The sequence below is a fragment of the Oryctolagus cuniculus genome, chromosome 11, assembly GCF_964237555.1.
Source record: "Oryctolagus cuniculus chromosome 11, mOryCun1.1, whole genome shotgun sequence".
NCBI classification, from domain to species: domain Eukaryota; kingdom Metazoa; phylum Chordata; class Mammalia; order Lagomorpha; family Leporidae; genus Oryctolagus; species Oryctolagus cuniculus.
In genome coordinates, this window is record NC_091442.1 from 22024827 (window position 1) to 22052670 (window position 27844).

At 56.6% G+C, this 27844-nt stretch overlaps 1 protein-coding gene across 2 annotated transcripts; it reads right to left on the minus strand.

The window, feature by feature from the left end:
- Positions 1 to 11897: 11897 nt before the first annotated feature.
- Positions 11898 to 27617, minus strand: AAR2 (AAR2 splicing factor). 2 transcript variants are annotated; one of them, XM_008256039.4, is made up of 4 exons: positions 27479 to 27617; positions 24638 to 25449; positions 21202 to 21431; positions 11898 to 12229 (listed from the first exon to the last, which is right to left on the minus strand). In XM_008256039.4, exons 2-4 carry the CDS (start codon positions 25392 to 25394, stop codon positions 12062 to 12064), a joined length of 1155 nt encoding a protein of 384 aa, XP_008254261.1. In that variant the 5' UTR covers positions 25395 to 25449; positions 27479 to 27617; the 3' UTR covers positions 11898 to 12061. The 2 variants fall into 2 exon arrangements, with proteins under 2 accessions (XP_008254261.1, XP_002710869.1); XM_002710823.5 differs by lacking the exon at positions 27479 to 27617 and adding an exon at positions 25653 to 26553.
- Positions 27618 to 27844: the final 227 nt, after the last annotated feature.

The following is a 27844-nucleotide window of genomic DNA, read 5'->3' on the forward strand; positions in this document are numbered from 1 at the left end:
CCTCGCTCCCCGGGTGCTCCTGTCTGGCCCTCCGCCCGGGGCTGACACCTGCTTCACTCTGAGGTCCTGCCACCCCGGCCATGTCCTGGTCGCACGGTCCCCTACTCAGAACAGTGCAGACTTTAGTAGCAGTGCTGCCCATGGTGTCACACGAGGGGCACTCGGGGCGTGGAGAGGGTGCACCTGGGTAGCCAGGTATGGGGGACAGGCTGCAGCCGCTGGCTGTGCGCTGTGGCTTCTGGGAGCTGCCTGAGTCTTTCTCCAGCCCAGAGAGCAGGAGGCTCAGACACACCCTGCCTGGCTCTGCAGGTGCAGGTCCTTCCCTGTGGGCATCAGCAGGGTTTCGGCGGAGGCTCTGGGCCAGCCTGGTGCTGAGACACGCTCGGCGCTTGGCAAGGCCATGACATGGATGGCAGAGTTCCGCGATGATGGAGCGTGGGGACGGAGGGGGACAAGGAGGAAGGTGTGTCCCCAAGCACGCTCGCTGCAGGGCAAAGTCGGCCTCCAGCCGTCGACAGCAGCAGTGGTCGGGCCAGGGTGCACAGCCCATGATCCAACCCCCTGTGGAGACGGAGCTGGTGCTGCCGATGGACGTTTATCAGCGTGAACGAACGGCCAAAGTGGTACAGAACAGCATGAACGGTTTAGTCCCACAGGCTACAGACACACAGGCACACATGTGCCCGCGGACATGGACACATGTGTCCACATACAGGCACACACGTGCCCACAGACATGTACACGTGTCCACACAAGGCACACATGTGCCCACAGACATGTACACATGTACCCACACACAGGCATACACATGCCCTTAGACATGTACACGTGTCCACACACAGGCACACACGTGTCCGCAGACATGTACACGTGTCCACACACAGGCACACACGTGCCTGCAGACATGTACACACGTACCCACAAAAGGCACACACATGTCCGCAGACATGTACACGTGTCCACACACAGGCACACACGTGCCTGCAGACATGTACACACGTACCCACAAAAGGCACACACATGCCCGCAGACATGTACACATGTCCACACACAGGCACACACGTGCCTGCAGGCATGTACACATGTACCCACATACATGCACACACGTGCCCGCAGACATGTACACATGTCCACACACAGGCACACACGTGTCCGAAGACATGTACACGTGTCCACACAAGGCACACACGTGCCTGCAGACATGTACACATGTACCCACATACATGCGCACACGTGCCCGCAGACATGTACACGTGTCCACACAAGGCACACATGTGCCTGCAGACATGTACACATGTATCCACACAAGGCACACACGTACCCACAGACATGCACAAGTGTCCACATACAGGCACACACGTGTCTGCAGACATGTACACGTGTCCACACAAGGCACACACGTGGCCACAGACATGTACACATGTACCCACATACATGCACACATGTGCCTGCAGACATGTACACGTGTCCACACACAGGCACACACGTGTCTGCAGACATGTACACATGTACCCACAAAAGGCACACACGTACCCACAGACATGTACACGTGTCCACACACAGGCACACACGTGCCCGCAGACATGTACACATGTGTCCACAAAAGGCACACACGTACCCACAGACATGTACACATGTATCCACACAAGGCACACACGTACCCACAGACATGCACAAGTGTCCACATACAGGCACACACGTGTCCGCAGACATGTACACGTGTCCACACAAGGCACACACGTGGCCACAGACATGTACACATGTACCCACATACATGCACACATGTGCCTGCAGACATGTACACGTGTCCACACACAGGCACAGACATGTGCACATGTGCCCACACACAGCGCTCACGTGCACACACAGGCGCGCACACGTGTCCTACAGCCCGAGCCCGAGCCACATCTCGGGAGGGAGTGTGGGGACGCACACGTGTCCTTTTCCCTTCTTGCATGTTTCCGTTTTTCTTTGCTACACAGTCACCACCTGCTCCCCACAGAAAGGATGGGGAGTAGAATTGTGCATTCTGTTTTCATCAAGTACAAACTCTCGGATCGGCAATCCCAGCCCCAGGAGGTTGTCCTAAGGGGATCACCAGAGATCGCGAAGACGTGGCCCCCAGACTGCACGGCACGTGGCTCTCGGACGCAGCAGTGGGCACGAGCTGTTTGCCCTCCGGGGACTGGACCGGCTGGACTCAGGGAGGTGCAGCCCCCCGTGGGCCGCCGTGCAGCCGCTAAGCCCCGGGCCGGGCCGGGAGAGCAGGGCGGGAGCACCATGTGCCCACAGAGCCCTCTGTCTTCAACGTGGTCTGGGCCAGGCCTGGGAGGACACGCATCTTTCTGGCAAGGCCCCCTGGGTTTCTGCAGCATCATTTGTGGGCCATACAAAATAACACCTTAAAAATGGGCCTGCTGGCCGGCGCCGTGGCACCAGCATTCCAGGCACTGGCTCAAGTCCCGGCTGCCCCGCTTCAGGTCCAGCTCCCTGCTAATGCACCTGGGGAAGCAGCGGAAGGCGGCCCAAGTGCTTGGGCCCTGGCACCCACGTGGGAGACCGGGAAGAAGCTCCTGGCTTTGGCCCAGCCCAGAGCTAGCATTGAGGTCATCTGGGGAGTGAACCAAGCGAGTGAATGATCTCTGTGTCTCTCCCTAACCCTTTCAGATAAAATAAATACACTTAAATAAAATCAGCCTGCTACGGATCTACTGGAGTCCCTCCGGCCGCTGCCAGGCAGGGCCAGACCAGGTGAGCCGCAGTGCCTCACAGAGCCTCAAGGGGGCAGTGCACCCCTCCCACCCCACCCCCTACCTGGTCCAGAAGTTCCTAGTTGCTTCATTAAGGGCTGATTGCAGGTGATCTTAGTTTTCTTTTATTTTATGATAGATCTGTATTAGTATATAATTTCTTTAAATTTATTTTTTAAAATGTATTCATTTGAAAGATAGAGTTAGGCAGAGGCAGGGAGAGAGGGAGATCTTCCATCCGCTGGTTCACTCCCCAAATGGCCACAATGCCAGAGTTGGACCAGGCTGAAGTCAGGAGCCAGGAGCTTCCTCTGGGTCTCCCACGTGGGTGCAGGGGCCCAAGCACCTGGGCCATCTTCCACTGCTTTCCCAGGCACATTGGCAGGGAGCTGGATTGGAAGTGGAGCAGCCGGGACTCGAACAGGTGTCCATAGGAGATGCCAGCCCTGCAGGCGGCAGCTTTCACCCATTACGCCACAGTGCCCGCCCTTTGAATTGGCTTTTTAAGAAGGAAAAACAGCCTGCTCGAGCAGTCAGCACCGTGAGGGAGCTGCACCCAGTCTGTCCCCTGCTGTCTGGGGAACAAGGGTGGCCGTGGGAAGGGGCTGGGTCGCTGGGGGGCGCCCACGCCTGCGCAGCGCTGCAGCCGGCCCTCCCTTCAGCGCGCACTCTGCCGTCCCCTCTGGAATCAGCTGGCAGAGACCGTTTTAGGAAGCCGTGGGCGGCAGAGCTGGAGCCTGCAGGGAGCGGGCGCCCAGACGGAGGCAGGCTGCAAACAACGGCAGCCAGCACCCTCTTCCTCTTTCCTCCCAGTCTGGTTTTTCAGAAACAGTTCTCTAGAACATCCTCGCAATGGCCAAACATTCCCTGCTCTGCCTCCCTTGCTGCCTCCAGCCCTGCACGGACGGGCGCAAGGTTCTGCTCTCAGGGCTTCTACTAACTTGCTGTGCAACTCTGCGCCAGACACTCACCCTCTCTGAGCCTGTTTCCTCTTCTAACAAACAGGACTGGGATGGACTCAAAGCTCTCCCCCCACTCTGAAGCCCAGGAGCCAGGCAGTGGGAGCAGGGCCCCCCAGCTCTGGGGGCAGCCCTGAGACCCCAGAGCTGTGCTTTGAGTTCTTCAATGTCTAAAACTCACTGGTCAGAGCTTCCGGAGTTTGCAGTCCATGGCTCTGGAACATGGCGGCATGAAGTGGCCAAGCGTCCAGGCCAGGTGCTAGTGGGGCGGCTGCCCCGTTAGAAGGGAGCTGAGCTCCGCCTCCGCGGGCGGGGCGGGGCGGGGGGCAGGTGGACGAAGACACCTGCAGCGCTGGGCCCCCGCCCCAGGGCGTCTCCTGCCCTTGACCGGGGGAGCTGACCACACAGCAGGCTGCAGGAGCGAGGAGTCACTCGTCCACAGTCTCTGTCACTCAGCACCTACTGTGTGCCAGGCCTGGGCTCCAGAGGTGACTGGGCGCAGGGGGGGGGGCAGGCTCAGCCCAGGGGAAGGGCAGGAAGCAGCTCTCACCCAGCGCCCCACCTGCCCGCTCCCGGAGGGCGTGTCTCCGTGTGGGCGTCTGCACACCACACGCAGGTCTGATGTGACTGGGACGTGGGCGCAGCGAGTCTCCCAGGAGCAGCTGAGCGCACCCCGCCGAGCTCCCTCCCACCCGCCTCGTGGCTGGGGCACAGGGCCTCGGGCCCGAGAAGCTGCCCATCCCCACATCTGTCCCGGGCTCCCACACGCACCCGCTGAGGCTGGGCCCGGCACCTGGGGCTGCTGTGGCAACCCCCCCCCCGCCCCGCCCCGCTGGGATCAGGTCGTCTGGCAGCTGCGGCTCCCCATCCAGAGGTTGGGGAAGCCCACAGAAAGGCAGCTGGGCCCGAGGGGGCAGCTGGCCTCAGCACCTGGCCTCCCCTTCTTTCCGCCCTGAATGGGGCCTGCTAAGACCATGTCTTAGGAGGTGGCTTTTGGAGAAAGTTCTAGGAGGGAGATTCGTGGTCTAAGAATTTAGTGCAGGTCCTCTCCTGCTAGCCCTGTTAGCCTTCAGGCGTCACTTGTATGCCTCTGGGAGCAGAGAGCTCACTACTTGGAGAGCAGGCTCTGTTCCAGGCAGCTCTGGCCACAAGGTCTACCTCATACAAGGTTGTAGATCTGCCTCGTGGCTTCCCCTGCTGACCTCGGGTCCGCCCTGTGCGGCCCCCGGGTTCAGCCTCCATCACTCTTGTTGGAGGTGGACGGGTGGATGAGGAACAAAGGCTGAGAGACTCCCCGCGGGAGGCGGCTCCTGAGATGAGATGCAGAGCTGGGAACCCCAGACAGAGCTGAACGGAGAAGAGGCAGAGCCGCCCTCTGGGGCTGACCTCACGGCTGGAGGCAGGTGCAGCGCCCCGCGCCCCACCTGGGGAGGACGGGGAGGGTCGGGAGCAGACTCGGCTCTGCGTGAGGGGCGACGCAGCCCGGCCCTGGCCCCCGGTCCCGGCTTGGATGCACTGTGCACCCCTGTGGCCCAGCCCCTGCTCCCGGAGGTGGGTGGCACAACAGCCCCCGGCCCCTCAGAGAGGAGAAACCGGAGCTGCAGAGACACTGGGGCACAGGGTGAAGGGTTACCGCAGGCCCGGACTCCCGGCCACCTCCCAGCTTCCCGTAGCGGGACCGCCCCAGGTCTGCAGGCCCCGTGTGAGGCTCTGGAGCCTTGGACAGGTCAGAGGAGCCATGGGGACACAGGGACACCCCCACCAAGCAGCCACACCCCCGCAAGTCCACGCCCCAGGCTGCAGCGGCCGGCGTGCGCGTGCTGGGGGACCCTGCAGAAAGCGTTCACCCTCTGGCCTGTCTGCCCGCCCCCCCCCCCCAATTCTGAGAGCAGGGCGCTTCATGTGGGGTTTCTCACAGGTGCTGAGGGGAGAAGGCCAGGGCACTGTGACCAGCAGGTGGAGTGGGTGCCAGGATGCACCCCACGGGCCAGAGGGTCACGGGGCCTTCCCTGGGTCCCTGTCTGTGTCCTGAGAGCCCCCAGAGGCCCCGAGCTGAGCGGGCTTTGTGGACTTAGGTCCAGCCCTTCGGTCCCAGAGCCGGCTCCCATCCCTTTCCCCGCTGGTCTACTCAGGTGACCAGGCTGCTCCTCAGGGCGGACCAGGTAGGGTAGAGCAGCCCGGAGCAAGCAGAAAGGACCGTGCCCGGGTGTGGGGAGCCAGCAAGGCCCTTCCCTGGCTCTGGGCTGTGTCCTGGACCGACGGGAAGCCAAGGAAGCACACATGGGGCCGACTGTGCCGCCGGCTTTCCTGTTCTGGGAGCTGCTCCTGCCCCCACTGTACAGGTCACAAGACTGAGGCTCAGCAGCTTCCTTAACCCTCAGCACCCCGGCAAAGGCGGGGCTCCATCCTGCGCTGGCCACAGCCGTCCCCTCCCCTGAGCCAGCGGCACCAGCGGCCCCGACTGCTCACTTGGTCTCCGTTTCCTGGCCTGTGAGACCGGACAATCATTCTTGCTCCACGCGCCTGGCACAGCCTGGCACAGCCTGGCACAGCCTGGCAAGTCCTGGCACAGCCTGGCACAGCCTGGCAAGTCCTGGCCCCTCAGGGACGAACACGTGAGGTGAGGGGAGGTCCACGCCCGGGTTGTGGGGGGTCAGCTCTCCTGCCGGGGCACGGACAGAGACCCCAGGATCACAGCGCCCTCCCCTAGCCCCACAAAGAGGAGAGAAACACAGGAGAATCCCAATCTCCTGGCTCGCGAATGTGGTTTTCGTTGGCTTGTGCAATGCTTTAAAAAAAAAAAATCTGAATTTGTTGCCAACATTCAAAAATAGATGAATTTCATGTAAAAATCCAGATTTCCAGCTTCTTTTGAAAAACTAGAAGCTCTGGGTCGGCCTCCCAAGGGCCGCCCTGGGGAGCAGAGCCCGGCCCCTGGCCTCTCTGCCCACCCCACCCCCGCGGCCCGTGCAGGAGCTCAGGCCCTGGGCTCAGGGTCAGGCCGACCTGGCTCGGCCCACGTGTGTTTCTCGACTGCACTGTGACCCCTGGAAAGTTCCCCAACTGCTCGCCGTTTCCTGTCTGGTAACTTGGGGATCTCCATAGCAACTGTCTCACAGGGAGGTGGGGCCTGCGGGTTAACCTACTGCTGTCTAGCCCGCTGCCCGGAACACAGGAGCACGCAGGACACGCCGCCTTGGTTGGGACCACCAGCGTGCCCGCCAGCGGCTGAGTCCCGAGCGGGGCGTCGGCTCCCACCCGCTTACACAGCCAAAGGCAGCAGCGAGCTCTCCGGTGCTGAGGCCACGGCACAGCTCAGGCCACTGGCCGGTGGGCGCAAGTTCTTTCTCCCTTTCGGGCAGGCGACAACTCACCACGTGACCCTGGAAAAGATCCTTCCCCTTCTGGGAGCCTGGCTTCGCCAACTACAGGACGAGGCTGTGCGAGGCCGCGGGCACCTCTGCCATCCTAGGAGGTCGGCAGTGAGGCCGGAAGCCTCGCGACGCAGGGGCGAGCTGGTCAGGAGTTTGTCTGCGGTGGCAGAAATCTGCCGCACAGGGGCTGGAGTTAAAAGGTCCCTTAGCGCCACAGGAGGGGCAGGCGGGGAGTTGCGGGCTGCAGGCCGGGCTCAATCCAGGTGCTCCTGCGATGTTGCCGGCAGGCCCGTGGTGGGGAGGCGGGGCTGGGGGCCGTGATTGGCACCGCTGCCAAAGGTGACACAGCTGAGCGGCCCCACATCGGGACGGGAGTGTGCGCGCAGGGGAGGGGGCTTCCAGCTCCCGCCTGCCAGGTGCTGAACACCTCGCCCTGCTGAGGGCTTGCGGGGCGGGCCCAGGCCAGCCCGAGAGACGGCCAGGCGGCCGCGGAGGACCAGCGGGGCTGCGGGCCGGCGCGGGGCTGGGCTGGGCCGGGTGGCGACGGAAGAACGCCACCCAGGAGAAGCGGAGGCTACGGGTCAGTGTCTTCTCTCGGGAATGGACTTGCAAGCATGAAGGCCGCGGAGGAACATCAGAAGGAACACGCTAAGAGTCGCGCAGCTCTGCAACAGCGCGACTTCACCATGAGACAGACGCCGACTGCTGAGGGGCACTGGGAAGCCCCGCCAGGGACACCAGCAAGGGCCGAGCAATTGCAACAGGGCACGGAGCACGTGCGCCGCACCCCCACGCGGGCCCCGCCTTCGGCCTGCGCGCCCAGGGGACACGTGCTGGGTCTCGCTACCCATGCATGAAGTCAGCCCCGTGGAAGCCCTAGCACCGCTGAGCAGAGCGAGCAGGCTGCTCAGGGGCGCTCCTGGCCCCGCAACCCCGGGGGCTGCACGGGGCGGAAGCCCTCGTCGCCGCCGGAAGCGGGTCCTCCCCCTTGGCGGGTCCTGTGTGCGCACGCGCGAGATTCATTAGCACGTGGTCACACCCCGCGTGGTAGACAGGGCAGGCGCCCGGTGAGGACACTGCCAGTGGTCGCGCTGGCGGCCACGGCTCTCCCGCAGAGACCATATTCGGGCCAGTGGCGGCCAGGGCGGGCAGAGTCCGAGACACAGTGCGCCTGGGCACCGTCGCCTGCACAAGGAGTGCCCAGAGCTTCAGCAAGAGCTGAGCTCCCGACTTGGGGAGGCGAGCCCCGGACCCAGCATCGTGGCCAGGTCCCGGCCAGGTCCCCGCCAGGCCTCCTAAGGCCCAGTGTGTGGCAGTTTTGTGCTGGAAGGGGGAGAGCCCTGCCTAGGAAACATGGACACCCACAGAGACCTCTGCCCTCAGCGCCCTGTCCGTGCGCAGACACTGGAGTATCGGGGGGACCCCCTGTGCCCCCACACGACCGCACCCCGAGGTCCTGAGAGCAGGGAAGGCTGCCAGACCACGGAGGCGTTGCCAGGGCGGGGCAGAGTAGGGCCGGGCTCCAGCCTGCCCTGTTTTGATCATGCACTCTGGGGCCAGCATCACCGCGCACCGCAAGCGAGCCTGGAACCTTCTCGTGCGTCCCCGTCTCGCGCGATACAGCAGCCCGCCCCGGCCGGGACCTCTCCTCCCGCTCTCGCTGGCTTCACTCCCGTGACAAGGGCGGGGAGCGCGCGAGCGCTGGACCTCGCAGCCTCTTGTTGGGCCCCAGGCCCCACAGCGCTCACCTCGCTGGCCACCTGCGTCGTTGCTCCCATTCCTCCAGCTTCCCTGCTCCCAGGCACCCCGGGCAAGGGCCAGCGGTCCCCGTGAGCTCGCGCAGGTGCAGCTGTCTGTGGGCGGCCGCTCGGCAGTGAGAGCCCAGGCCCAGGCCAGAGCAGGTGAAAATGGGAGGTGGCTGCAATGGAAACCTGGGAAAGGAGGAAGCAGGACAGGGACCCTGGGAAGTAGGCCCTCTTGAGCTCCTTTCCCACACGCCAGAGAAGCCCCCCACTACCCCTGCCTCCCACCCGGCAGCCTCCCAGGCCACTCTCGGGATCCCTATTTCCCAGAGAAATCTACACAGGGGAACAGCGATGCGGTACACCTGTCGGTGGGCCTGGCTGGCAGGATGGGGCTGAGCCCAGGAGTAAAGACTGAGCTCCACCCACCCCCGCCCCCAGAGGTGAGCAGCTGATGTGATTTCTGGCTCTCAACCCACATCTCAGCAGGGCCCAGCTAGGGGCTGAGAATAAGCCAGCACCAGAGACCTTGGAGACTCCAGACAGAAAGATCTAGAAGGGCCTGACGGACACCAAGCATGGGGGTAGTTAGACGCTGGTCAGCAGGGGTGGGACCAGCGCAGGCTCGGCCCACGGCCTTCCCTCTACATCCCCAGGCCCTGTTTCAGCAGGGGCCAGGATCTCCGGCAAGCCCAAGTCTAATTAGCTGGCGAGACCAGCATGTCACAGTGCCCCGGGAATATTAAGTAATGTTTACAAGGGGATGACGCTGGGGACGGGACGGCGGAGGTGAGAGGCGATCAAGGCGCAGAACTCCTCCTCGGCTCGCTCAGTGAGAAACGAGACGCGGCGCGGCGCAGGGCGGCGAGGGGTGCAAAGCCGCCTCCTTGCTGATTCTGTTAATAGGTTAAAGCAGCCTTGCAAACAAGAGCCCGGCCCCAGGAGGCCTGTGTTTGAGAGGATTTTAAAACCAGGCCAGGCCCTGCCAAGAGCGGCACTGCTGGATGGGTGAGGGCCGGAAGGCGGCTCAGGTCCGCCGTGCCGCTGGTGCTGCTTTCAAGGCTCTGCCTTCCAACAAGACTGCAAGAATTAAGTAATAATTGATTTGTTTCCTCATTTTTTATTCATCAAAGATACACGGGACTGCGGGCTCAAGCTGATATCATTCGAGCCCCAAACTGGAGACCTAATGGGTGTTTTCCCATCGGCCCCGCCACACTGCCCTGTGTAAATGCAGCTTCCCCTTGGGAAACAGCTAGTCACACAAGGGGCAGGAAGAGTAATGGACACGTCGAGTCCCAGCCGGACTGAGGCCCAGAGAACTCCAGCGGCTCACGCAAGGTCCCCCAGTGGACTGGCGGTGGGCAGAGGGGATGGCTGCCCTGGACGCGTGTGGTCGGCAGTGGGCATGGACACGGCGCTTGTGCTCGGTCCTCAGCTGTGTGACCCTGGCAGTGACTGAAGCTCTCGGAGCCCATTTTCCCCTCAGCAGAACGAAGCACGTGCTGTTGGGGGGTGGGGAGGGGAGGGAAGGGTGGAGCACGCAGCCCCCAGCGGCCGTCCTCGTCTGACCCGTACGTGTTCGTGGCGCAGGCTCTGTTACCACACGGGGTACTGGTGGGAGTGGGGAGTGCTGGGGAAGTGAGGAGGTCCAGCGCTGTCCTCCAGAGTGCTGGGTGCCACGTGCCAGGCCGTCGGGGACCTCCGGGTCACGTGGCTTCCCTCTGGGCAACCTCAGAACCACTCACGGTGCCTGCACTTGGGCAGTTCTCACTGAGTGGGCACTCCCGAGCCTCAGAAATGTGCACGCGTTCAGTGGTCTCACCATCTGATGCCAGCATCGTCACCCCCCGAGAGAACCCCGAGCCAGCAGCAGCCCTCCCCGCGCCCTGTGGACACGCAGAGAAAGGGACCGTGTCTGGCGTCTCCACTGGAGCACGGAGTTTGCAGTGCCATGCGTGGCATGGTGTGGCGTGGCGTGTCAGGGCGTTCCTCCATGGAATCTGCATTTCTAACAAGCTTCCCAGGAAGCTCTGGTGCGTGGGCCTGGGAAGGACTGCACACTTCTGGTCACTGCTTCCTTCCTGGGTGTGCCCGTCAGCAGCCTCACGGGGCAGCGCAGGCAACACTGGGGTGCAGGTGGGAGACGGGTGACTGTGGAAGTGGCTGGGCTGCTCTGGGAACTGGGCAGATTAACTGCAAGACAGCGTCACACAGGGGGATTTGGTCTCGACTCGAAGACTTTAATGTACATTATCCTCTTGGAAAAACATCTCCAAGGAAACAAGGCGAACCAGAAATCTTAACCAGCAGGGATTCCCATTCAAGGACCCGGCGTGAGCCCCACAGGAAGGCAAGGACTCAGATCACGGCCCCAGTCTGGCAGGGCAGTGGGGCCTGTGTGCCTGCCTAGACAGAACTCCGCCCACACAGGAGGGTGGGCTCACCTGCGGGCCTCTGGAAAGCCAGGAACGTCGCTCCTGATGACTGACAGCTCCACAGCAGGGCCGGCAAGACGCAGGCTGCCCGGGCCATCTCCAGCACCAGGAGGGGCAGGGAACCGCACCAGGGCCCGCGAGGTCTGCTCAGGGCAAGAACCTTTCTTTGTGTTCAGTGTCAGGTCAACAGAAGCAGTCCTGGAGGTTCTGGGGACATCGGGGAGGGCTGCCAAGCTCTACTTCTGGGTCGGAGGCCGCAGGCAGGGGCCAAACCACGGTTAGGAGGTGAGCCGCTGGGGCCCGAGGCCAGGACACAGAGCTGACCACTACTGGTCAGACGAAGCCCACTGTCCTCCCAGTGCAGGGCTTCCGGGAGCTGAGAGCCCATGTGCTGCCCTAGTCAGGGAGCGGCAGACTCTGGCTCGTCTCCCCATCTGACTTCACAGACCCCGGGCAGTGCGGGCGCCATCTGTGCCGCGGCCTGGAGCACACACCTCCCAGCGGCAGGAGCGAAGCCGTGGCTGAGGCGGATCTCGGGAGCCGCTCTAAGAGCCGGTCTGAAACTCAGTCAGGGTAGCACCATGGCCAGGCTGACAGGGAACCCACAAATGTACCTCGAGGCCCGGGAGACTCCTTGGCAAGGAAGGAACTTATTTATTGGTGACGGAGGGAACTGGCTCCATCTCTGCAGACCGGCAGGAGCACTGCCCTGGCTGTTCCAAGGACAGGAAGGGGCGAGTGGAGAGGCCAGGGCTGCAGCCACGCGGGAACGGGCGTGCCCGGCGCCAGCGCCCCTGGTCAGCCGGTGCTGGTGCCCTCAGGGAGCTCCACCACCACCGGGGCACAGTCTTCAGGCTCCGCAGCAAAGTCCCAGCGGAACTTCTTGGTCAAGTGAGCCTGGAACTTCTCTGCCTTCTTTCTCAGGGTGGCATCCACAGCAGTGCTACAGGCAGAGGAAAAGAAAACCTAGAGAGAACAGAGGACCAGTCACTCTCAGAACACGCAGGGGGCCGGAGAGCTGTGGAAATTCCCCGTGTGTTCAGCCCTCCAGGCTGGCAGAGCAGCTGCTGCAGGCACAGGCCCAGGACACCTGCTGCGCTCCCCTTCCCACCCCACCCCCAACCAAGACAGAAGGTCCAAACCCTGCTGAGGTGCCGGGGCAGGACTGGAAGGGCAGAGCTGCCCATGGCAGGAGGGCCAGCGGCGCCGTCACCCCAGCCTTGCCCCCGGGGGGATCCACTGGGCAGTAGCTCAGAGGAAGAGGCAGCTGCCACGGCAGCTGGTGGTGAGAAGACCCCGGGGCCGAGGGTGTGTAAGTGCACGGATCACACGAAGTCCCAGGCCCTAAGCCAGGAGCTCAACTGCTGCTCCAGTCTCCTCAACCTGCCATGGGCTGCCAGTTTGAGGCTTCCACCCCCCTTAAACGCCGTCTCTGATGCCCAATTTCTTATTTAATTGTAGTAACAGACACAATGTTCACCATTTTAACCACTAAGCACACAGTCCAGTGGCGTTAAACACACTCCCACTGTTGGGCAACCATCCCACTGCCTGTCCCCAGAACTTTAATCTTCCCCCGTGGAAATTCCACCCCCATTAATGTAAGCTCGCTGATGTCTCCTCCGCAGCCCCGACACCCCCTACCCCAAGCTCGACTATGAAGGTGACCCTTCTATGAAGGTGACCCATCTAGGTGCTCCGCGGAGGCAGAATTCTGTGACATCTGTCCTCTCGTGACATGTCCTCACGGCCCATCCACACTGCCACAGTGCTGCAATCCCCTGCCTCTCCGCGGCCGAGCGATGCTCCCCCACGTGGCCGGCTCCGACCTTCACCGGCCGTGGACGCAAGGGCTGTTTGCGCCTCCGGCTGTGGGCCTGATGCTACTGTGAACTCAGGCATGCGAACACCGGCTCTGCTCTCGCTTCTCTCGGGGACAGCTCACACGTGGGGTCACTTGGCACAGCCATTCTGGGCTTTGTTTTTTGAGGAACCACCACACTATTTTCACATAGCTGCTACGCCATCTTGCATTCCCACGAACAGTGCACAGAGCTTTCATTTTCACCATGTCCTAGACAATTCCAGTTATTACTGCTGTTTAATTTTATAATGGGCCTGAGGTTAAGCTTACTGTGGTTTTTATTTGCATTTTCCTAATGACAGGGACGTATGGGCCATGCCTAGGTCTATCTTCTTTGGCGAATGACTGTTTAAGCCCGCTGCCCCTTTTAACTGGGCTGTTGTTGCTGTTGAGGTACAGGAGGTCTTGACTCATTCTAGGTATTACTCCCTTACTTTGACGTTCTCATAATGCAAACACTGGCGGGGGAGAAGAGCCATTTTCTCCACATCTGAAACCCCACTCCAGATTGTGCCAGATCACAGTCCCTTCTAAGGATCTAGCAATCTCGTTACTCCTTTTTACACCATCTTACTGATTTCAGAAAAGGTTCAGAGTACCCAAGTGAGAAGACTCCAGAATGCCTCTCAGGAGGAAAGGAGGCTGAGAGAGGGAAGTGACTGGGCCGTGGCCGTCCAGCAGGGAAGGAAGGCGGGGTTTTCCCAGGCCACCCCCAGACACGGGAGTTGGCCGCAGCTCTTTGATCCACAGCTGGCCCTCAGACCACCAAGGAAGGGTTCTGGGCTCTGGGGCCCCGCCTCGCTCTGGCGGACTTGCAGCTGATCCAAGCACAGCACTCTGCCAGCTGCTTCTCCCTCCTCCTGTCAGCAGCCTTGGAGCCACTCTGGGGGGCTGGTGGTGGCAGTAGCAGAGGCAAAGTGATGGGATGGGGGATGAGGAACAGAATTTGGCTTCAACAACTTGGGAATAGACTAGACAGGAGTGGGAAGTGTAGCCACAGCAAATGGCAGATCGATAACTCATTAGAGGGACTGTGGGATCTCAGGGCAGTAGGGAAGCCAGCAGTTAGCCTGTCTGCAGGCAGCTAATGGACCCTGCCCTGGGTGCCAGGGAAACTTCATTCAAATGGCATTGGCTCTGGAGGCCTGCACCCATGGGTGTGACCCCAAAGGTGGTGGGGAACCTGCTAGGCTGAATAAGCAAAAACCTCTTCCTGTTTCTTACACAGTAACCTGTACTTGCCTCTCTACGGCCATGTAGAACAGCTGGCCACACGTGCTCAGGTCTCCCCAGTGCCTTGCTACGTGCCAGCGCTGGTCCCTTCCCTCTGCTTTCTTCCCCTTCACCGGCCGGTTTCTACCTGTGACTCCCGCTCGGCTCAGATGGAACAGACTGTTCCTCTGTGCTCCAACACCCAGGGATACCCGGATCACGGCCCTAGTCTCAGTGAGGTAACAGGTCGTTTCCTGTTGATCCTGCCCATGAGGCCCAAGGGCTCCGGCATAGCTCCCTGGCACACGGTGGGCAAGGGTGAACAGAAGAACAAAGACCACTGGTTCCTGGAAAACCTGTTTGTGCTTCTTTGCACAGTGCCTGACACCAGACCATGCTCGAAGAGCTGATGTGCTGGAGAGCAGTTCACCCCAGGGAGGGGGCAGCTTGGTTACCAGGCCCCTCATGCTGCCGGCCCACAAGTCCCCTGGGACATGCCCGTCAGAAAGGCCCACGCTCAAATGAACTGCTCTGTTTCCCCGCACTGGGCCTGGGCCTCCTGTACTGCATTCTCATGCCGTGCTTGTATCACAGCGATCTGTACCCTTTAAGAGCAGGGACCGAGGCACGATTGTCATATCGTAATATATCACATTGCCCTGGGCCTAGCGAAGAATCAGGGCGCCCGGGCTGCTCCCTCAACACTGTGAATGAGACACAGGAACTGCTCTACATTTGGCACTGGCCAGCAGTGCGAGGCTGGAAGGAGCTGGGCTCACATTCATCACCCACCCTCCCCACCCATCTTTCAAGCACTGCCTGGGAGTAAAATCAACTAGAGGCGGGTACGACAGAAGCCTTCAGTCTAAAAAATAAGGCTTCTAATTTGAAAAGTGCTTGGTCCTTTTTAAAGAACCTGTCAGCTTACTCTTTACTACAAGCCGGGGAGGTAGGAGGACAGGAGATGACTATTCCCACTGCACAGGCGAGGATGCCTGGTGTGCTGCGTCACGCGGCGGCAGACGCTGAGCAGAACCCCGTCCAGCAGGGAGCTCAGTCCACTCCTTCCCCTCCGAGCCCCCTTGTCTTACAGAGGTACAGTCCCCTGGATGGCTGGCCTCAGCACTCCTATAGGGAGGCCGGCTGCTCTGGAGGCAGGCGCTCTGCAGGCCTCCAGGGCCCAGGGCATCGCCCAGGCTGACCTTTTTAAAACACACACACACACACACACACACACACACACAAATCAACCTTATTGGGGCATAATATACACATAATTAAATTCACTCATTCACACGCAGCCACCACATGATAAACATAGAGGGTTTCCTTTCAGTATCTAGCTCTGAGCCTGATGGCCCATACAGACTTGTGTAGCCATCACCCCAGAAAACTCCATACTGCTGCCCCTTAGCTGTCAAACCCTCCCTTCATACCAAGTCCCTGGCACCCACTGATCTATTTTTTTTTTAAGATTTATTTATGGGGCCGGTACTGTGGCGTAGTGGGTAAAGCCACCGCCTGCAGTGCCAGCATCCCGTATGGGTGCCGGTTCAGGTCCTGGCTGCTCCACTTCCAATCTAGCTCTCTGCTGTGGCCTGGGAAAGCAGTGGAAGATGGCCCAAATCCTTGGGCCCCTGCACCCGCGTGGGAGACCCAGAAGAAGCTCCTGGCTTTGGATCAGTGCAGCTCTGGCTGTTGTGGCCAATTGGGGAGTGAACCACCGGATGGAAGACTCCCCCGGCCACTTCTCCTTCTCTCTCTGTGTAACTCAAATAAATAAGTAAATCTTAAAAAAAAAAATAAAAGATTTATTTATTTGAAAGGCAGAGAGACAGAGAATTCCTCCATTTGTTGGTTCACTCCCCAAGTGGCCACAACAGCTAGACCTGGACTGATCCAAAGCCAGAAGCCAGAAGCTTCCTCTAGGTCTCCCAGGCGGGTGCAGAGGCCCAAGAACTTGGGCCATCTTCTGCTGCTTTCCCAGGCCGTCGCAGAGAGCTGCATAAGAATTGGAATAGCTAGGACTCAAACCGGCGCTCATATGGGATACTGGTACTGCAGGCAGTGGCTCCACCTGCTATGCCACAGTGCTGGCCCCACTGATCTATTCTTGACCTCTTAATTTCACAAATTTCATGTTTTAAAAGTTTCATAATTACAATTCAGAAAAGGGGAGGTTTAAAAAGTAATTAATTTCCAAGCAATAATTTATTCTCTGATTAATTTTATGACTTTTTCAGAAAAATTAATAACGATCTGCTTATTTTATCGATTAAAGTGAAATCCAGGGGCCAGTGCTGTGGCACAGTGGGTTAAAGCCCTGGCCTGAAGTACTGGCATCCCATATGGGCACCAGTTCTAGTCCCAGCTGTTCCACTTCCAATCCAGCTCCCTGCTGTGGCCTGGGAAAGCAGTAGAAGATGGCCCAAGTCCTTGGGCCCCTGCACCCATGAGGGAGACCCGGAAGAAGCTCCTGGCTCCTGGCTCTGGATTGGCACAGCTCCGGCTGTTGTGGCCATCTGGGGAGTGAACCAGCGGATGGAAGACCTCTCTCTCTGTCTCTGCCTCTCTCTGTAACTCTCTTTCAAATTAAAAAAAAAAAAAATCTTTTTTTAAAAAAAATAAGTGAAATCCAGTGAACATTTTTTAATATGACTGAGAAATGAATCAACTTAATGTCGGCAGATGAATCCTGGATATTTAAAAAATACTTTCGCAATGGGATGATAACATTTGGTGAACAAATGGATTTCTCTAAACAAGCACCCTCATTAGGTGTTTTTCTTCAAATTATATATAATTTTTTAAAAAAGATTTATTTATTTATTTGAAAGTCAGAGTTATACAAAGAGAGGAAAGGCAGAGAGAGGGAAAGAGGTCTTCCACCCGATGAGGTCTTCACTCCCCAAATGGCCGCAACGGCCGGAGCTGTGCCGATCCAAAGCCAGGAGCTTCTTCCGGGTCTCCCACGTGGGTGCAGGGGCCCAAGGACTTGGGCCATCTTCTACTGCTTTCCCAGGCCACAGCAGAGAGCTGGATCAGAAGTGGAGCAGCTGGGTTTCGAACTGGTGCCCATATGGGATGCCGGTGCTTCAGGCCATGGCATTAACCTGCTGCACCACAGCGCCGGCCCCTCAAATATATATAATTAAAACTTCAATCATTAAAGTATTAAAATTTTTAAAGTATTTTAGTCATCAACAGAGTCTTTTTAAAATTCAAGTTGAACATACTGAGTTCAAGTCAGGTCGCTTTGAGAAAGCCAGAACATCAAGTTAGACAGCCAAGTCCCTATCTTAGCCTATTTTTTTTTTTAGCTAGAACAGAAATGAAATTTCTGATTTTTTTTTCAATTCCCAAATGATTATTCAATTTAGAGTGAAACTACCCACAGGTAAAACACTTTCCACTTGCAGCAGAAAGTGGTGATAAAATCAAGACCATCGATTCACAGCGACCTGAAAAGCAGCAGGAATACTGTTTTCTGAGTCAGTTTAAAGAATTTGGGCTGGGGGCTGGTATTGCTGCCTTTGACACCTGCATCTATATCAGAGTGCCGGTTCAGTTCAAGTCCTGGCTGCTCCACTTCTGATCCAGTGCCCTGCTAATGTGCCTGGAAAAGCAGCAGGGGATGGCCCAGTACTTAGGTTCTTGCTACCCACACATGAGCCCCAGACAGAGTTTCAGGCTTCTGGCTTTGGCCTGGACCAGTCTCCACTGCTGTAGCCATTTGGGGAATGAGCCAGCAGAGGGACAATCTCTGACTCTCCCTCTTTCCTGACACTCTGCCTTTCAAATAAATAAAATTGTAAAAACACCAAAGAAGAATTTGGGATGTTCACACGCTGGGCTCTAATCATATGTGGGGAGTCCAATACAGACTGTAGATTCCAAAGCTTAGCCTTGCCATCCACCTACTACCTCTGCTGACCTTGGACAAAATTATGTGACCTCTCTGAGCCAGTTTCCTGTACAACTTCTAGCATCGCGGTGAGGCCTAAATGAGAGAACACACATAAAGCATGCCAAGGTGATAGCTGATAGCAGGTAGGGTAGGAGGAGGCCAATGCATTCATCACAGCTGGTGTGAGGATAAAAATACTCCAGCCATTACTGTCAGAGTCAGTGTTTCCCCTGGAGAGTCACAGATGGACACGGTCATCTGGAACACTGGCAAGAAATGCAGCTGGAAAATACCTATGGCCTATTGTGGCTAAACGGATATTAAAGAAAGAAAAACAGGTTACGGGCTGTATACTGAAATGCTATGCAAGTGGCTATATAAGCTCTTACTTTGTACAGAACTCACTCTAACATACTATTAAATGCAGATTATCCTCTCATTGGTTTTAAATGAATTATGATGACTTAAGTTGCTTTAAATAAAAAAAAAACCTATCTATTTTTGTAAAACAACATTTATTCAAGCTAAATCCAAGGGATTTGTAAAACCAGTGGCATCCATTCAAAAGGGCCTCACATAGCAAAGTGAAAAGAAAATTAATGGTTGAGGCCATTACATGGCTGATTTTATCCATGCTAATGTGGCTGTCTTTAAAAGCTTACATACATGGGGCCAGCACTGTGGCGTAGCGGCTGAAGCCACCACCTGCAGTGCCAGCATCCCGTATGGGTGCTGGTTCGGGTCCTGGCTGCTCCACTTCCGATCCAGCTCTCTGCTATGGCCTGGGAAAGTAGTGGCAGATGGCCCAAGTGCTTGGGCCCCTGCACCCCTTTGGGAGACCCAGAGGAAGCTGCTGGCTCCTGATTGGCACAGATCCGGCCATGTGGCCATCTGGGGAGTGAACCAGCAAAGACCTTTCTCTCTGCCTCTGCCACTCTGCTCTGCCTTTCAAGTAAATAAATAAATCTTAAAAAAAAAAAAAAAAAGCACATGTCCTGGATTTCTCTAAATAATGACATGGTAAAAAGTCCAAAACAGAATTTTCCAACCATCAGCTCTGCACCACCCACCTGGGTATCTAGCAATCCAGCTGGGCCGTTTCTGCTTTGTAAATCATTGCTGGCAACAAAGCCGCGGCAGTTAGAGCTCAGCTGCTGGTTGTGCTGACGGCGGAAGGGACAGCCAGCAGCACTGTGGCCCTCCTGTGTGCGACAGCATCGGCTCACGTCACGAGGGGAGCACATCATTCCTTCGGGCACAGCCACTGCCAGAGACAAGTTAACAGGCTGATGCCTGCTCCCGCAGCTCCACAGCCTGTAACGGGGGGATTACCCCACGAGGAAGAATTAGGGACGTAATTCTCTATCAAGAACCAATAAAAGGGCCGGTGCCACAGCTCACTAGGCTAATCCTCCGCCTTGCGGTGCTGGCACACCGGGTTCTAGTCCCGGTCAGGGCGCCGGATTCTGTCCCGGTTGCCCCTCTTCCAGGCCAGCTCTCTGCTGTGGCCTGGGAGTGCAGTGGAGGATGGCCCAAGTGCTTGGGCCCTGCACCCATGGGAGACCAGGAGAAGCACCTGTCTCCTGCCTTCGGATCAGCGCGGTGCGCCAGCCGCATCGCGCCGGCCACGGTGGCCACTGGAGGGTGAACCAACGGCAAAGGAAGACCTTTGTCTCTGTCTCTCTCACTGTCCACTCTGCCTGTCCAAAAAAAAAAAAAAAAAGAACCAATATAAAGGACAGTTTTAACTCGTGAACTGGAATATACCAGGTACAAGGTGTCAGCTTGACTGGCTCATCCCTAGGGCCTGCACGAGTCCTATAACTCCCACAGCTGCAGCCAGCTTCCTGCTCACAGGGACTCTCCCAGCAGTACCCCAGCTTCAGAAAAGTGGTCTGGACCTGAGCCCCAGGCCCTGCCAGTGTCTCCACTGCAGTCAGTCACTGTGTTCAGTAACACTGGGGCAGAAGCACAGGCAGGAAACCAGAATTCAGGCTGGGCACACATCCTGATTTCCTCATACTAGCTGTGTGAAATCAGATACATAATCGACCTCTCTGAGTTGCTTTTCTCATTTGTAAATCAGGAACAATCCCTCCTGCCCTCCCGGGTTCCAGAGATTAAATGAGGGGACACATCTATCACGACACATATGACGCCTGCTACCCAACAGGCATTAATGAGTGCTCACTCGTTCCTTCTCTTAGCTGCGGTAGGAGTGGGAGGTTAAGTGAACTGTCACGTTATACGGGCAGGGGGGTCTCACACACAGGGACACATCGTATGGAAACTTAGAACTGGCCACTTTGGTCTCTTCTGTACATAAGAAAGTTACAAGACACGAGTGACAGAGGCTGTCCCAAGTACAAAAAGGAAAGTAATCTGTTTGCACAGGGAGGAAACAGCACAGGATGAAGACTGTGAGTTGTTTGAAGCTTCTTCCCTAATTACCACTCATAATGAAAATTTAATTGCCAAGTTAAAAGCAAATTCCACTTTTTCTGTCAGAATCTCCGCAGAAACTGGCACATTTTGTTTGAACAGGAAATCACAGTTACTTTACTGCTTAAATGAGATCTAAGGAGCTGCAGATGGTTCACTGGGAATAACAAGCTTCGACACTCTGCCCTGCTGGGTTGCGGCAAACGCAGCTACGGGAGGACGAAAAGCTGTTCTGAGCTGAGTAACCACAAGAGCGGAGGGGATTCAAATTGCAAGAACCCCAGTGCCAGGCCTCTGGAGGCAAGGCGGGGCGGGGCTCCACAGGGCGTCGCCGATGGAGGATCTACAACGGAATTGGAGAGGGACGCCAGGAAGCATCCCAAGTGAAGGAACTGGAGTTAAGAAGCCTGTGGGTCACAGGAGCCGAGCAAGAGATCAAGAGGGACGCTCCAGAGGCTGCCTCCGCACCCTTGCCTCCACTCTGGCCCACGGAGGTCAGCCACAGCTGCTCACCTGCAGGGTGCTGGTGAGGAAGTTGTCCTGGGAGACGATGTCCACAAAGAAGTCGGCAGGGATCTCGCCGAGCTGGTGGTACAGGATGGAGATGAGGTTGACGTAGAGGGCGTGGTGCTTCACCATGGCTGCCTCTGACCGGCACAGGAGGTTCAGGAGCCGCTTCCAGTGCTCGAATGCCTCGTACACATTCCCCAGCAGGAAGCACACAAAGGCAAACTGGAGTTCACCTGGAAGACGCAGAGGAAAAATGACCCCAAGGGCCAAGAGTGCCAGCAGACACTACTGCACACCCTTCACAAGGTCAGTTCCACCGGACCTCAGCAATGGATGACGTTTTATCCCTGTCACTCCCACAAAGCCTAGTCTGGGATTCAGCATACAGAAGGTGCTCACTAAGTGCCTTGAAAGACCAAAGTGTTGCTTTAAGTTTCTATAAAATCAAACTGTAAGAGAAGAGGTACTCCTATCTCTGCTGGCATTTTAAAACTTGACAAAATGTGTCAATGGATACTATGCCAAGTAGATCCCACACCGGGATGCCCTCAGGTTACTAGGACAGCATGTTCAAGGCAAAGCTGCCCAAGCCTGATGCTCCCGGGGCTGAAGCGAGATGACGGGCCCTGTGTGACCCTGGCTGTGGCTCTAACGAGCGCCCCAGGTGACTCCGATGCAGATGACCCTGCTCCAAGGTCAGGGATATGCAGCATTCCACCAGACATCCCTCACCTCACTCCACAAGGTGATCGGGGAGGTGCTATGTGCTTCCTTTTCTAGATGAGGTCAAGGCCTGCACACAGCCACACATCTAATGCTTCACAATTAGTACAATGGGAAGTGAAAGCAGATTCTCCATCGGGTGAGAACAGTTCCAGAGACTCGAAGAACAGGAAGACTCAGGAGGACTTATTCCAGATCATTTTTGTGTGTTTAATCACAGGGCTCTGTGCCTGACTCTCGCGCAGCTTGGTGGCTAAGAGCATGGGCTCTGTCACCAAACTGCCTGAACTCAAACCTTAGCGCCACTTCCTAGCACCTGTGTGGCCTTGGCGGCATGCACACAAGCGGGCCGTGAGAAGAACAGACGCACTCACCACCAAGTACCTTTCACTACATAGCGCCTGAGCTCTGTCATCCCTCAGAGACCTGAACAACTAGATTCCCGTCCCTAAGCTTGGAGAACAAAGTTTGATTTGTGTGAGTGGCTACCTGGTCTAGATATTCTGGACATCTGACCAATATTTTCAAAGTATAATCACATTTTCATTCTAAAATTGAGGTTAATGATTTGCTTCTGCAGTTGGTTTTTCCTGATCAGTTTGTGAAACTTCTTTGCATTTAGGGAATTTACTTGAATGCATCCATTTCTAGTATCATTTAAAAATAAATTATGAAGCCGGTGCCGCGGCTCACTAGGCTAATCCTCCACCTTGCGCCGCCGGCACACGGGGTTCTAGTCCCGGTCAGGGCGCCGGATTCTGTCCCGGTTGCCCCTCTTCCAGGCCAGCTCTCTGCTGTGGCCCGGGAGTGCAGTGGAGGATGGCCCAGGTACTTGGGCCCTGCACCCCATGGGAGACCAGGATAAGTACCTGGCTCCTGCCATCAGATCAGCGCAGCGCGCCAGCCGCGGTGGCCATTGGAGGGTGAACCAACGGCAAAGGAAGACCTTTCTCTCTGTCTCTCTCTCTCACTGTCCACTCTGCTTGTCAAAAAAATAAATAAAATAAATAAAATAAAATAAATTATGGGAGATGGTGCTGTGGCATAGTGGGTTAAGCCGCTGCCTGCATTGCAGGCATCCCATACAGGCGCCAGCTTGAGACCCGGCTGCTCCTCTTCCGATCTAGCTCTCTGCTATGGCCTGGGAAAGCAGCAGCAGATGGCCCAAGTCCTTTAGCCCCTGCACCCACTTGGGAGACCCAGAAGAAGCTCCTGGCTCCTGGCTTCATTTCAGCGCAGCTCTGGCCATTACGGCCAACTGGGGAGTGAACCAGCAGATGAAGACCTCTCTCTCTCTCTCTCTCTTTCTCTGTGTAACTCTGACTTCCAAATAAATAAATAAATATTTAAAAATAAATAATTATGACATCAGAAATCATTTCAAAGAGCTGAAAAATATAGTTAACATGTATAAGAGCTTTTCACAAGATAATATTCTGCAGAATTGAAATGTTTAACAGGTAGAAAACAGGGTTTCTATTTAATTTTAAGCTGGAATTTCAAATGTTGCTTACTAGATGAAAATACTAGGGAATGCAATCATTTGCACTCATTAAAATGTCCCATATATCAGCTGAGTCAATGATGAAAAATCCTTTATTCAAATTTATCATCAGTCTTCCAGTAGGAAGATATGCAAATTAGCTGGACAATTTGTAAAAAAAAAAAACATACATATATATAAACAGCGGTTAAGGATGTGACAAATGTTTGCTGTTATTAGCATTGAAAAAAATAGAAACCAGAAACCACTTTCCAATCACCCAGCTGGCAGTGGCCTTTGCTGACCTGCCACGCTCAGTGCTGTCACAGGTGACGGTGGCAGCCTCCGACCCCTGGTCTGCACACCCAACACCCAGCACTTTGAACCCCAAACTTATGCGTTAAGCACCACAAGAGGGTTCATCAGGCAACAGTTATAATAGAGAGAGGAAGACAAGGTTCATCAACAGAAAATTGGTTGGGAACTGCAGAACACCAAGTAGCCACTGTACTCAGTGACCTGGGAAATCAGAAAACAAAGGATTTTAATCCTGTTTTTGTAAAAAGTCACATACAAACCTAAACACAATGGAATTTTTAAAAGAGTAAAAGGAATCACACAGAAAGACAAAAAATGAAATGAAATAAACAGAGATGCACAGATGAAAAAGGAATATAAACACATCAAAATAAAAAATGGTTATTTCTAGGCGATGGGATAGGGAATGAAGTTAATTTTGTTCTATGATGAACATACATTTTAACAACGGGGAAAGCAATAGTAAAAACCATAACAGTTTTTTTACAAAGGCAGTGGCCTGGTGTGGGCTAGCAAGGAGAATAACATCCTGCAGGTCAGGGACACTGAGGAAGCAGGAACAAAGGTCTAGCCTAGGAACCAAGAGCCCAGGGCTCCAGTCCCAGTTTGACCACTTAGTTGGCCAAAGCCTTCTCCCTATAGGGCTAGGTCATCAGTGGTTCCCAAACACAGGAACACCGGCACCAGGTTCACCTAGAATGTTTATTAGGTACCCAGACGAACAGATCAATTACTGGAACCCTAGTCCCAGTCTCCAATCAAAACCTTCAGCGTAAAGAGTAAGATACCTCCGTACCAGGGGAATACCGTGTGAGTCTGTCTCCTGGACAGGTTAAACCCCGCACACCACTGCATCCACATGTACCCCTACTGACATTCTCCCCGCCCACTCCCACACAGCCACGCTCCTCTCACCAAGCACGTCCTGGGGGCTGCCGGGGAACTGCCTGCCGAGCACCATCTCCAGGGCATAGCTCAGGTCCATGCTGTGCCTGGTTATCTCTGCCGGCGTGGCCCCTGCCGGGAACATCTGCGTGGGCAGCTCTGAGAAGCGGATCTCTGTCCCGGCTCTGGGCTTCATCTCGGGCAGCCGGGCCAGGCCCTCCTGGTAGCTTTTACACTCTGTGCCACACTGGGGCAGATTCTGGCCCACCCGGTCCTTGGTGTGCTTCATGGCGAGCACAGGCAGCACGTCTGAGAAGGCACAGATCTGCCGGCTCTCAGGCTGCAGCCTCTCCACGGTGGCCTCACTGATGAAGGAGGTGAGTGAGATCCACTTCTTCAGTGTGGCATAGGGGTAAGGTCCCAGGAACTGGTCCAGCTCTTGGAGATTGGCCCTCATGGCTTCCACTTCGGCCTCTGGGGCTGGGCACAGGTCCACCTCTTCCCGGACTGTGTTCCAGCGCAGCACAGTCAGCCCCCGCTGCTGCAGGCTGAGGAAGAAGCCCATACGAGGGCCCACCTCCCTGGGATTGGCCTTGTCCACAGCGCTGTAGTGTAGGAAGTGGATGCCCGGTGGGATCATCTTCACGCCCCGGAACTTGGGCCCCACCTCCCAGGAGTTGTAGTCAATGCCAAACTCTGTCCCCTTGGGCATGTTCAGGATGACCACAGTGGCCCCTTCAAAGAAGAGGCACTTGGCTAACTCGGGATCCATCTGCATGGCAGCCATTGGGCCAGCGGCGGGTGACCGAAAGGAACCCCTTCCCTCTTGTGCTCCGGAACAGCTGAAAGAGAAGGACATTAGAGCGAATCAGGAGTTGCAAGGAGGATGCTGGGCATTCCGCACGCGCCAGGCACCGGATTAGACGCCTGACCCGATTATCTCCCGAATCCTCACGACACCCTGCATCTGTCTCACAGATAAGGAACATAACAAGGAGACAGAAGGGTATTTTTGCATTTTGATTTAACAAACAAGAGCACTCACTTGACAGCTAGCGAGACACCAGCTAACGAAAAGTGGAATGTTCCAGGGCACTTAAGGACCCCAGTCAGCAACCATGTACCCCCTGCAGGCCAGCGTCCTTTCTGCTGTCCACTTGGATCTACTCCCCATCTCTCTTACAACAGAGGATGAGGGTAGAAAAAGCCTGGATGGTTCATCCTCAAATACTCCTGAATCATCTTAAACTATAATCCTGCCTCAAACCTGTCGCCGGAGTCCCAGAGGGTTTGAGAAGGATTAAGTCAAGGACACACGGAGTTCCCGTCAGCACCTAAAATTCACAAAAGGCTGACGGAGTGGAAGCTTTTCAACCCCAGATCCCTTCTTTCACTCATTAAAAACCCGAACTCCAAGGAGTGAGACAACCTCCTGAAGGGCCCGCATTCCTCCAGGACGGATCGGGAGGCAGGGCTGACCTAGGACGGTACAGGGAAGAGAAAGCGCTAGAACACCTACACCTCCTTCACCTGCCTCTGTCCTGCCGTGGGGACGGGCAGACGCTGCTAAACCCCCGCAGGCACAAGCGGCCTCTGCCTCGACCAATGGCTGCAGTGGAACTGATTCAAACCCATCAATTACCTAGTCTCCCAGCCCTAGGAGACCCACCTACTCAACCCAACGCCTACTCCCTGAGCGCCTGCACTGGGCCCCAGAAGAAACACCCAGCAAGTAGCAGTTAATGCCCTCCCGCTGCTTCCAGTGTCGCCAGACAACCCAGTAAGACATCACAAGTCCCCAGAAAACTCGGCCTCCGGTTTCCCTCTGTCCACACTTTCAATTTTAAACACTCAAAGAGCGCAGAAAGGAAGCCCAGCCCCTTTCCAAGAACACTAAGAGCTATTTTATCACTACTAGAAAGGACTCTGCAAATCCGCCTTTTTTTTTTTTCAAAGTTCAAAATGGGTTAAGAAATTAACTGAGAAGGTCTCAACCGGCACTCCTTTTCTTAAGTGAAAAGAACAGAACTGATAGGATGTCCGACTGCTACGTCCTGAGTAGTGAGGACAAGCACTGTTTTCTAAAGCTTTAGGTGCTGGGTGGACACTTATTTGGTGGTGACACGGAATCTATTTGTTACAGCAGGGTCACAGTCAAGAAGCTTGACAGCCGCTGTTCCGAATAATTCGTACGTTCGCCTTCCCTACCCCTAGCCCGAATGCGCAGGACCAGTGCGCCTCAGCCGGCTTCCCTGCCCCCGCGCGGCCTCCTGGAGCCCCAGCAGCGGCTGGCACACGGCCTGGCCCAGAGCTGGTGCCGGGCGAAGGAACTTTGCACCCCAACAACCCGTCTCAGAGCCGGGTCTCTGAGCAGACCGTCACGGCCACCGCCGCCGCCACACTTAACACCCTCCGCGGGGCTTCCCGGCCGGCTCCGGGGAGCCCCCAATCCTGGCCCTGACCCACAAGGCCCGCGCCGTCGGGGCCCCTGCGCGCGCTCTGCTCCGGCCACCCGGGCCTCTCGGACCCTCAACGCGAGGCAGAAGCCTCCCTCGGCTCAGGTTCGCCTCCCCAGGGGAGCTTCCTCGCCCGCACGACGCTCGCGGCTGTCTGCACCCCGGCGTTCGCTAGACGCTCAGCCTACTACAGCCGATTCACTGTGCAGCCCGAATCAGCGGCTGGGTTCGGGGAAGCCACGCAGCGGGCGCCTGGCGCCCCGGCGGCGGCGTCTCAGGAGGGCCTCGCGAGGCCCACACCGGCGAGGGGGAACCAGCGCAGGACGTGCCGCGGTTCCGAGCCGAGAAGACAGGCGCGCTGGCCACAGGCACAAAATCACAGGAGGAAAAAAAGAGGACAGAAGGCCGCACTCACCGCCCGCAACCTCGGGTACCGCGGAAACGCACCGGAAGTTCTCCCGCTGGGGCGCCGGTTGGGCGCGACCGAGAAAGCGGCCCCCTGGAGTCCTCGGTCGCGGGAAGAACGGCCCGGGCCTACAGGTTCCGTGCGGTCGAAAGTTGTCTTCTGTGGCTCGTACTTTCTCCTTTTTTAGCTCTTGCATCTTGGAAAACAATTTTCCTGAAGCTGTACATTTTCTATCCCCTTCCCAGGACAAATCCACGAACCTAGTTAGTCCTTTGCCTAGTCCTTTGCTTTGGTAACCAGGACTGTAGGATTTAGCTGAAAAAGGGAGGCGGGGCGCGGGAACAGCCATCAGAGAACCTGAACTTTCTGGAGCTT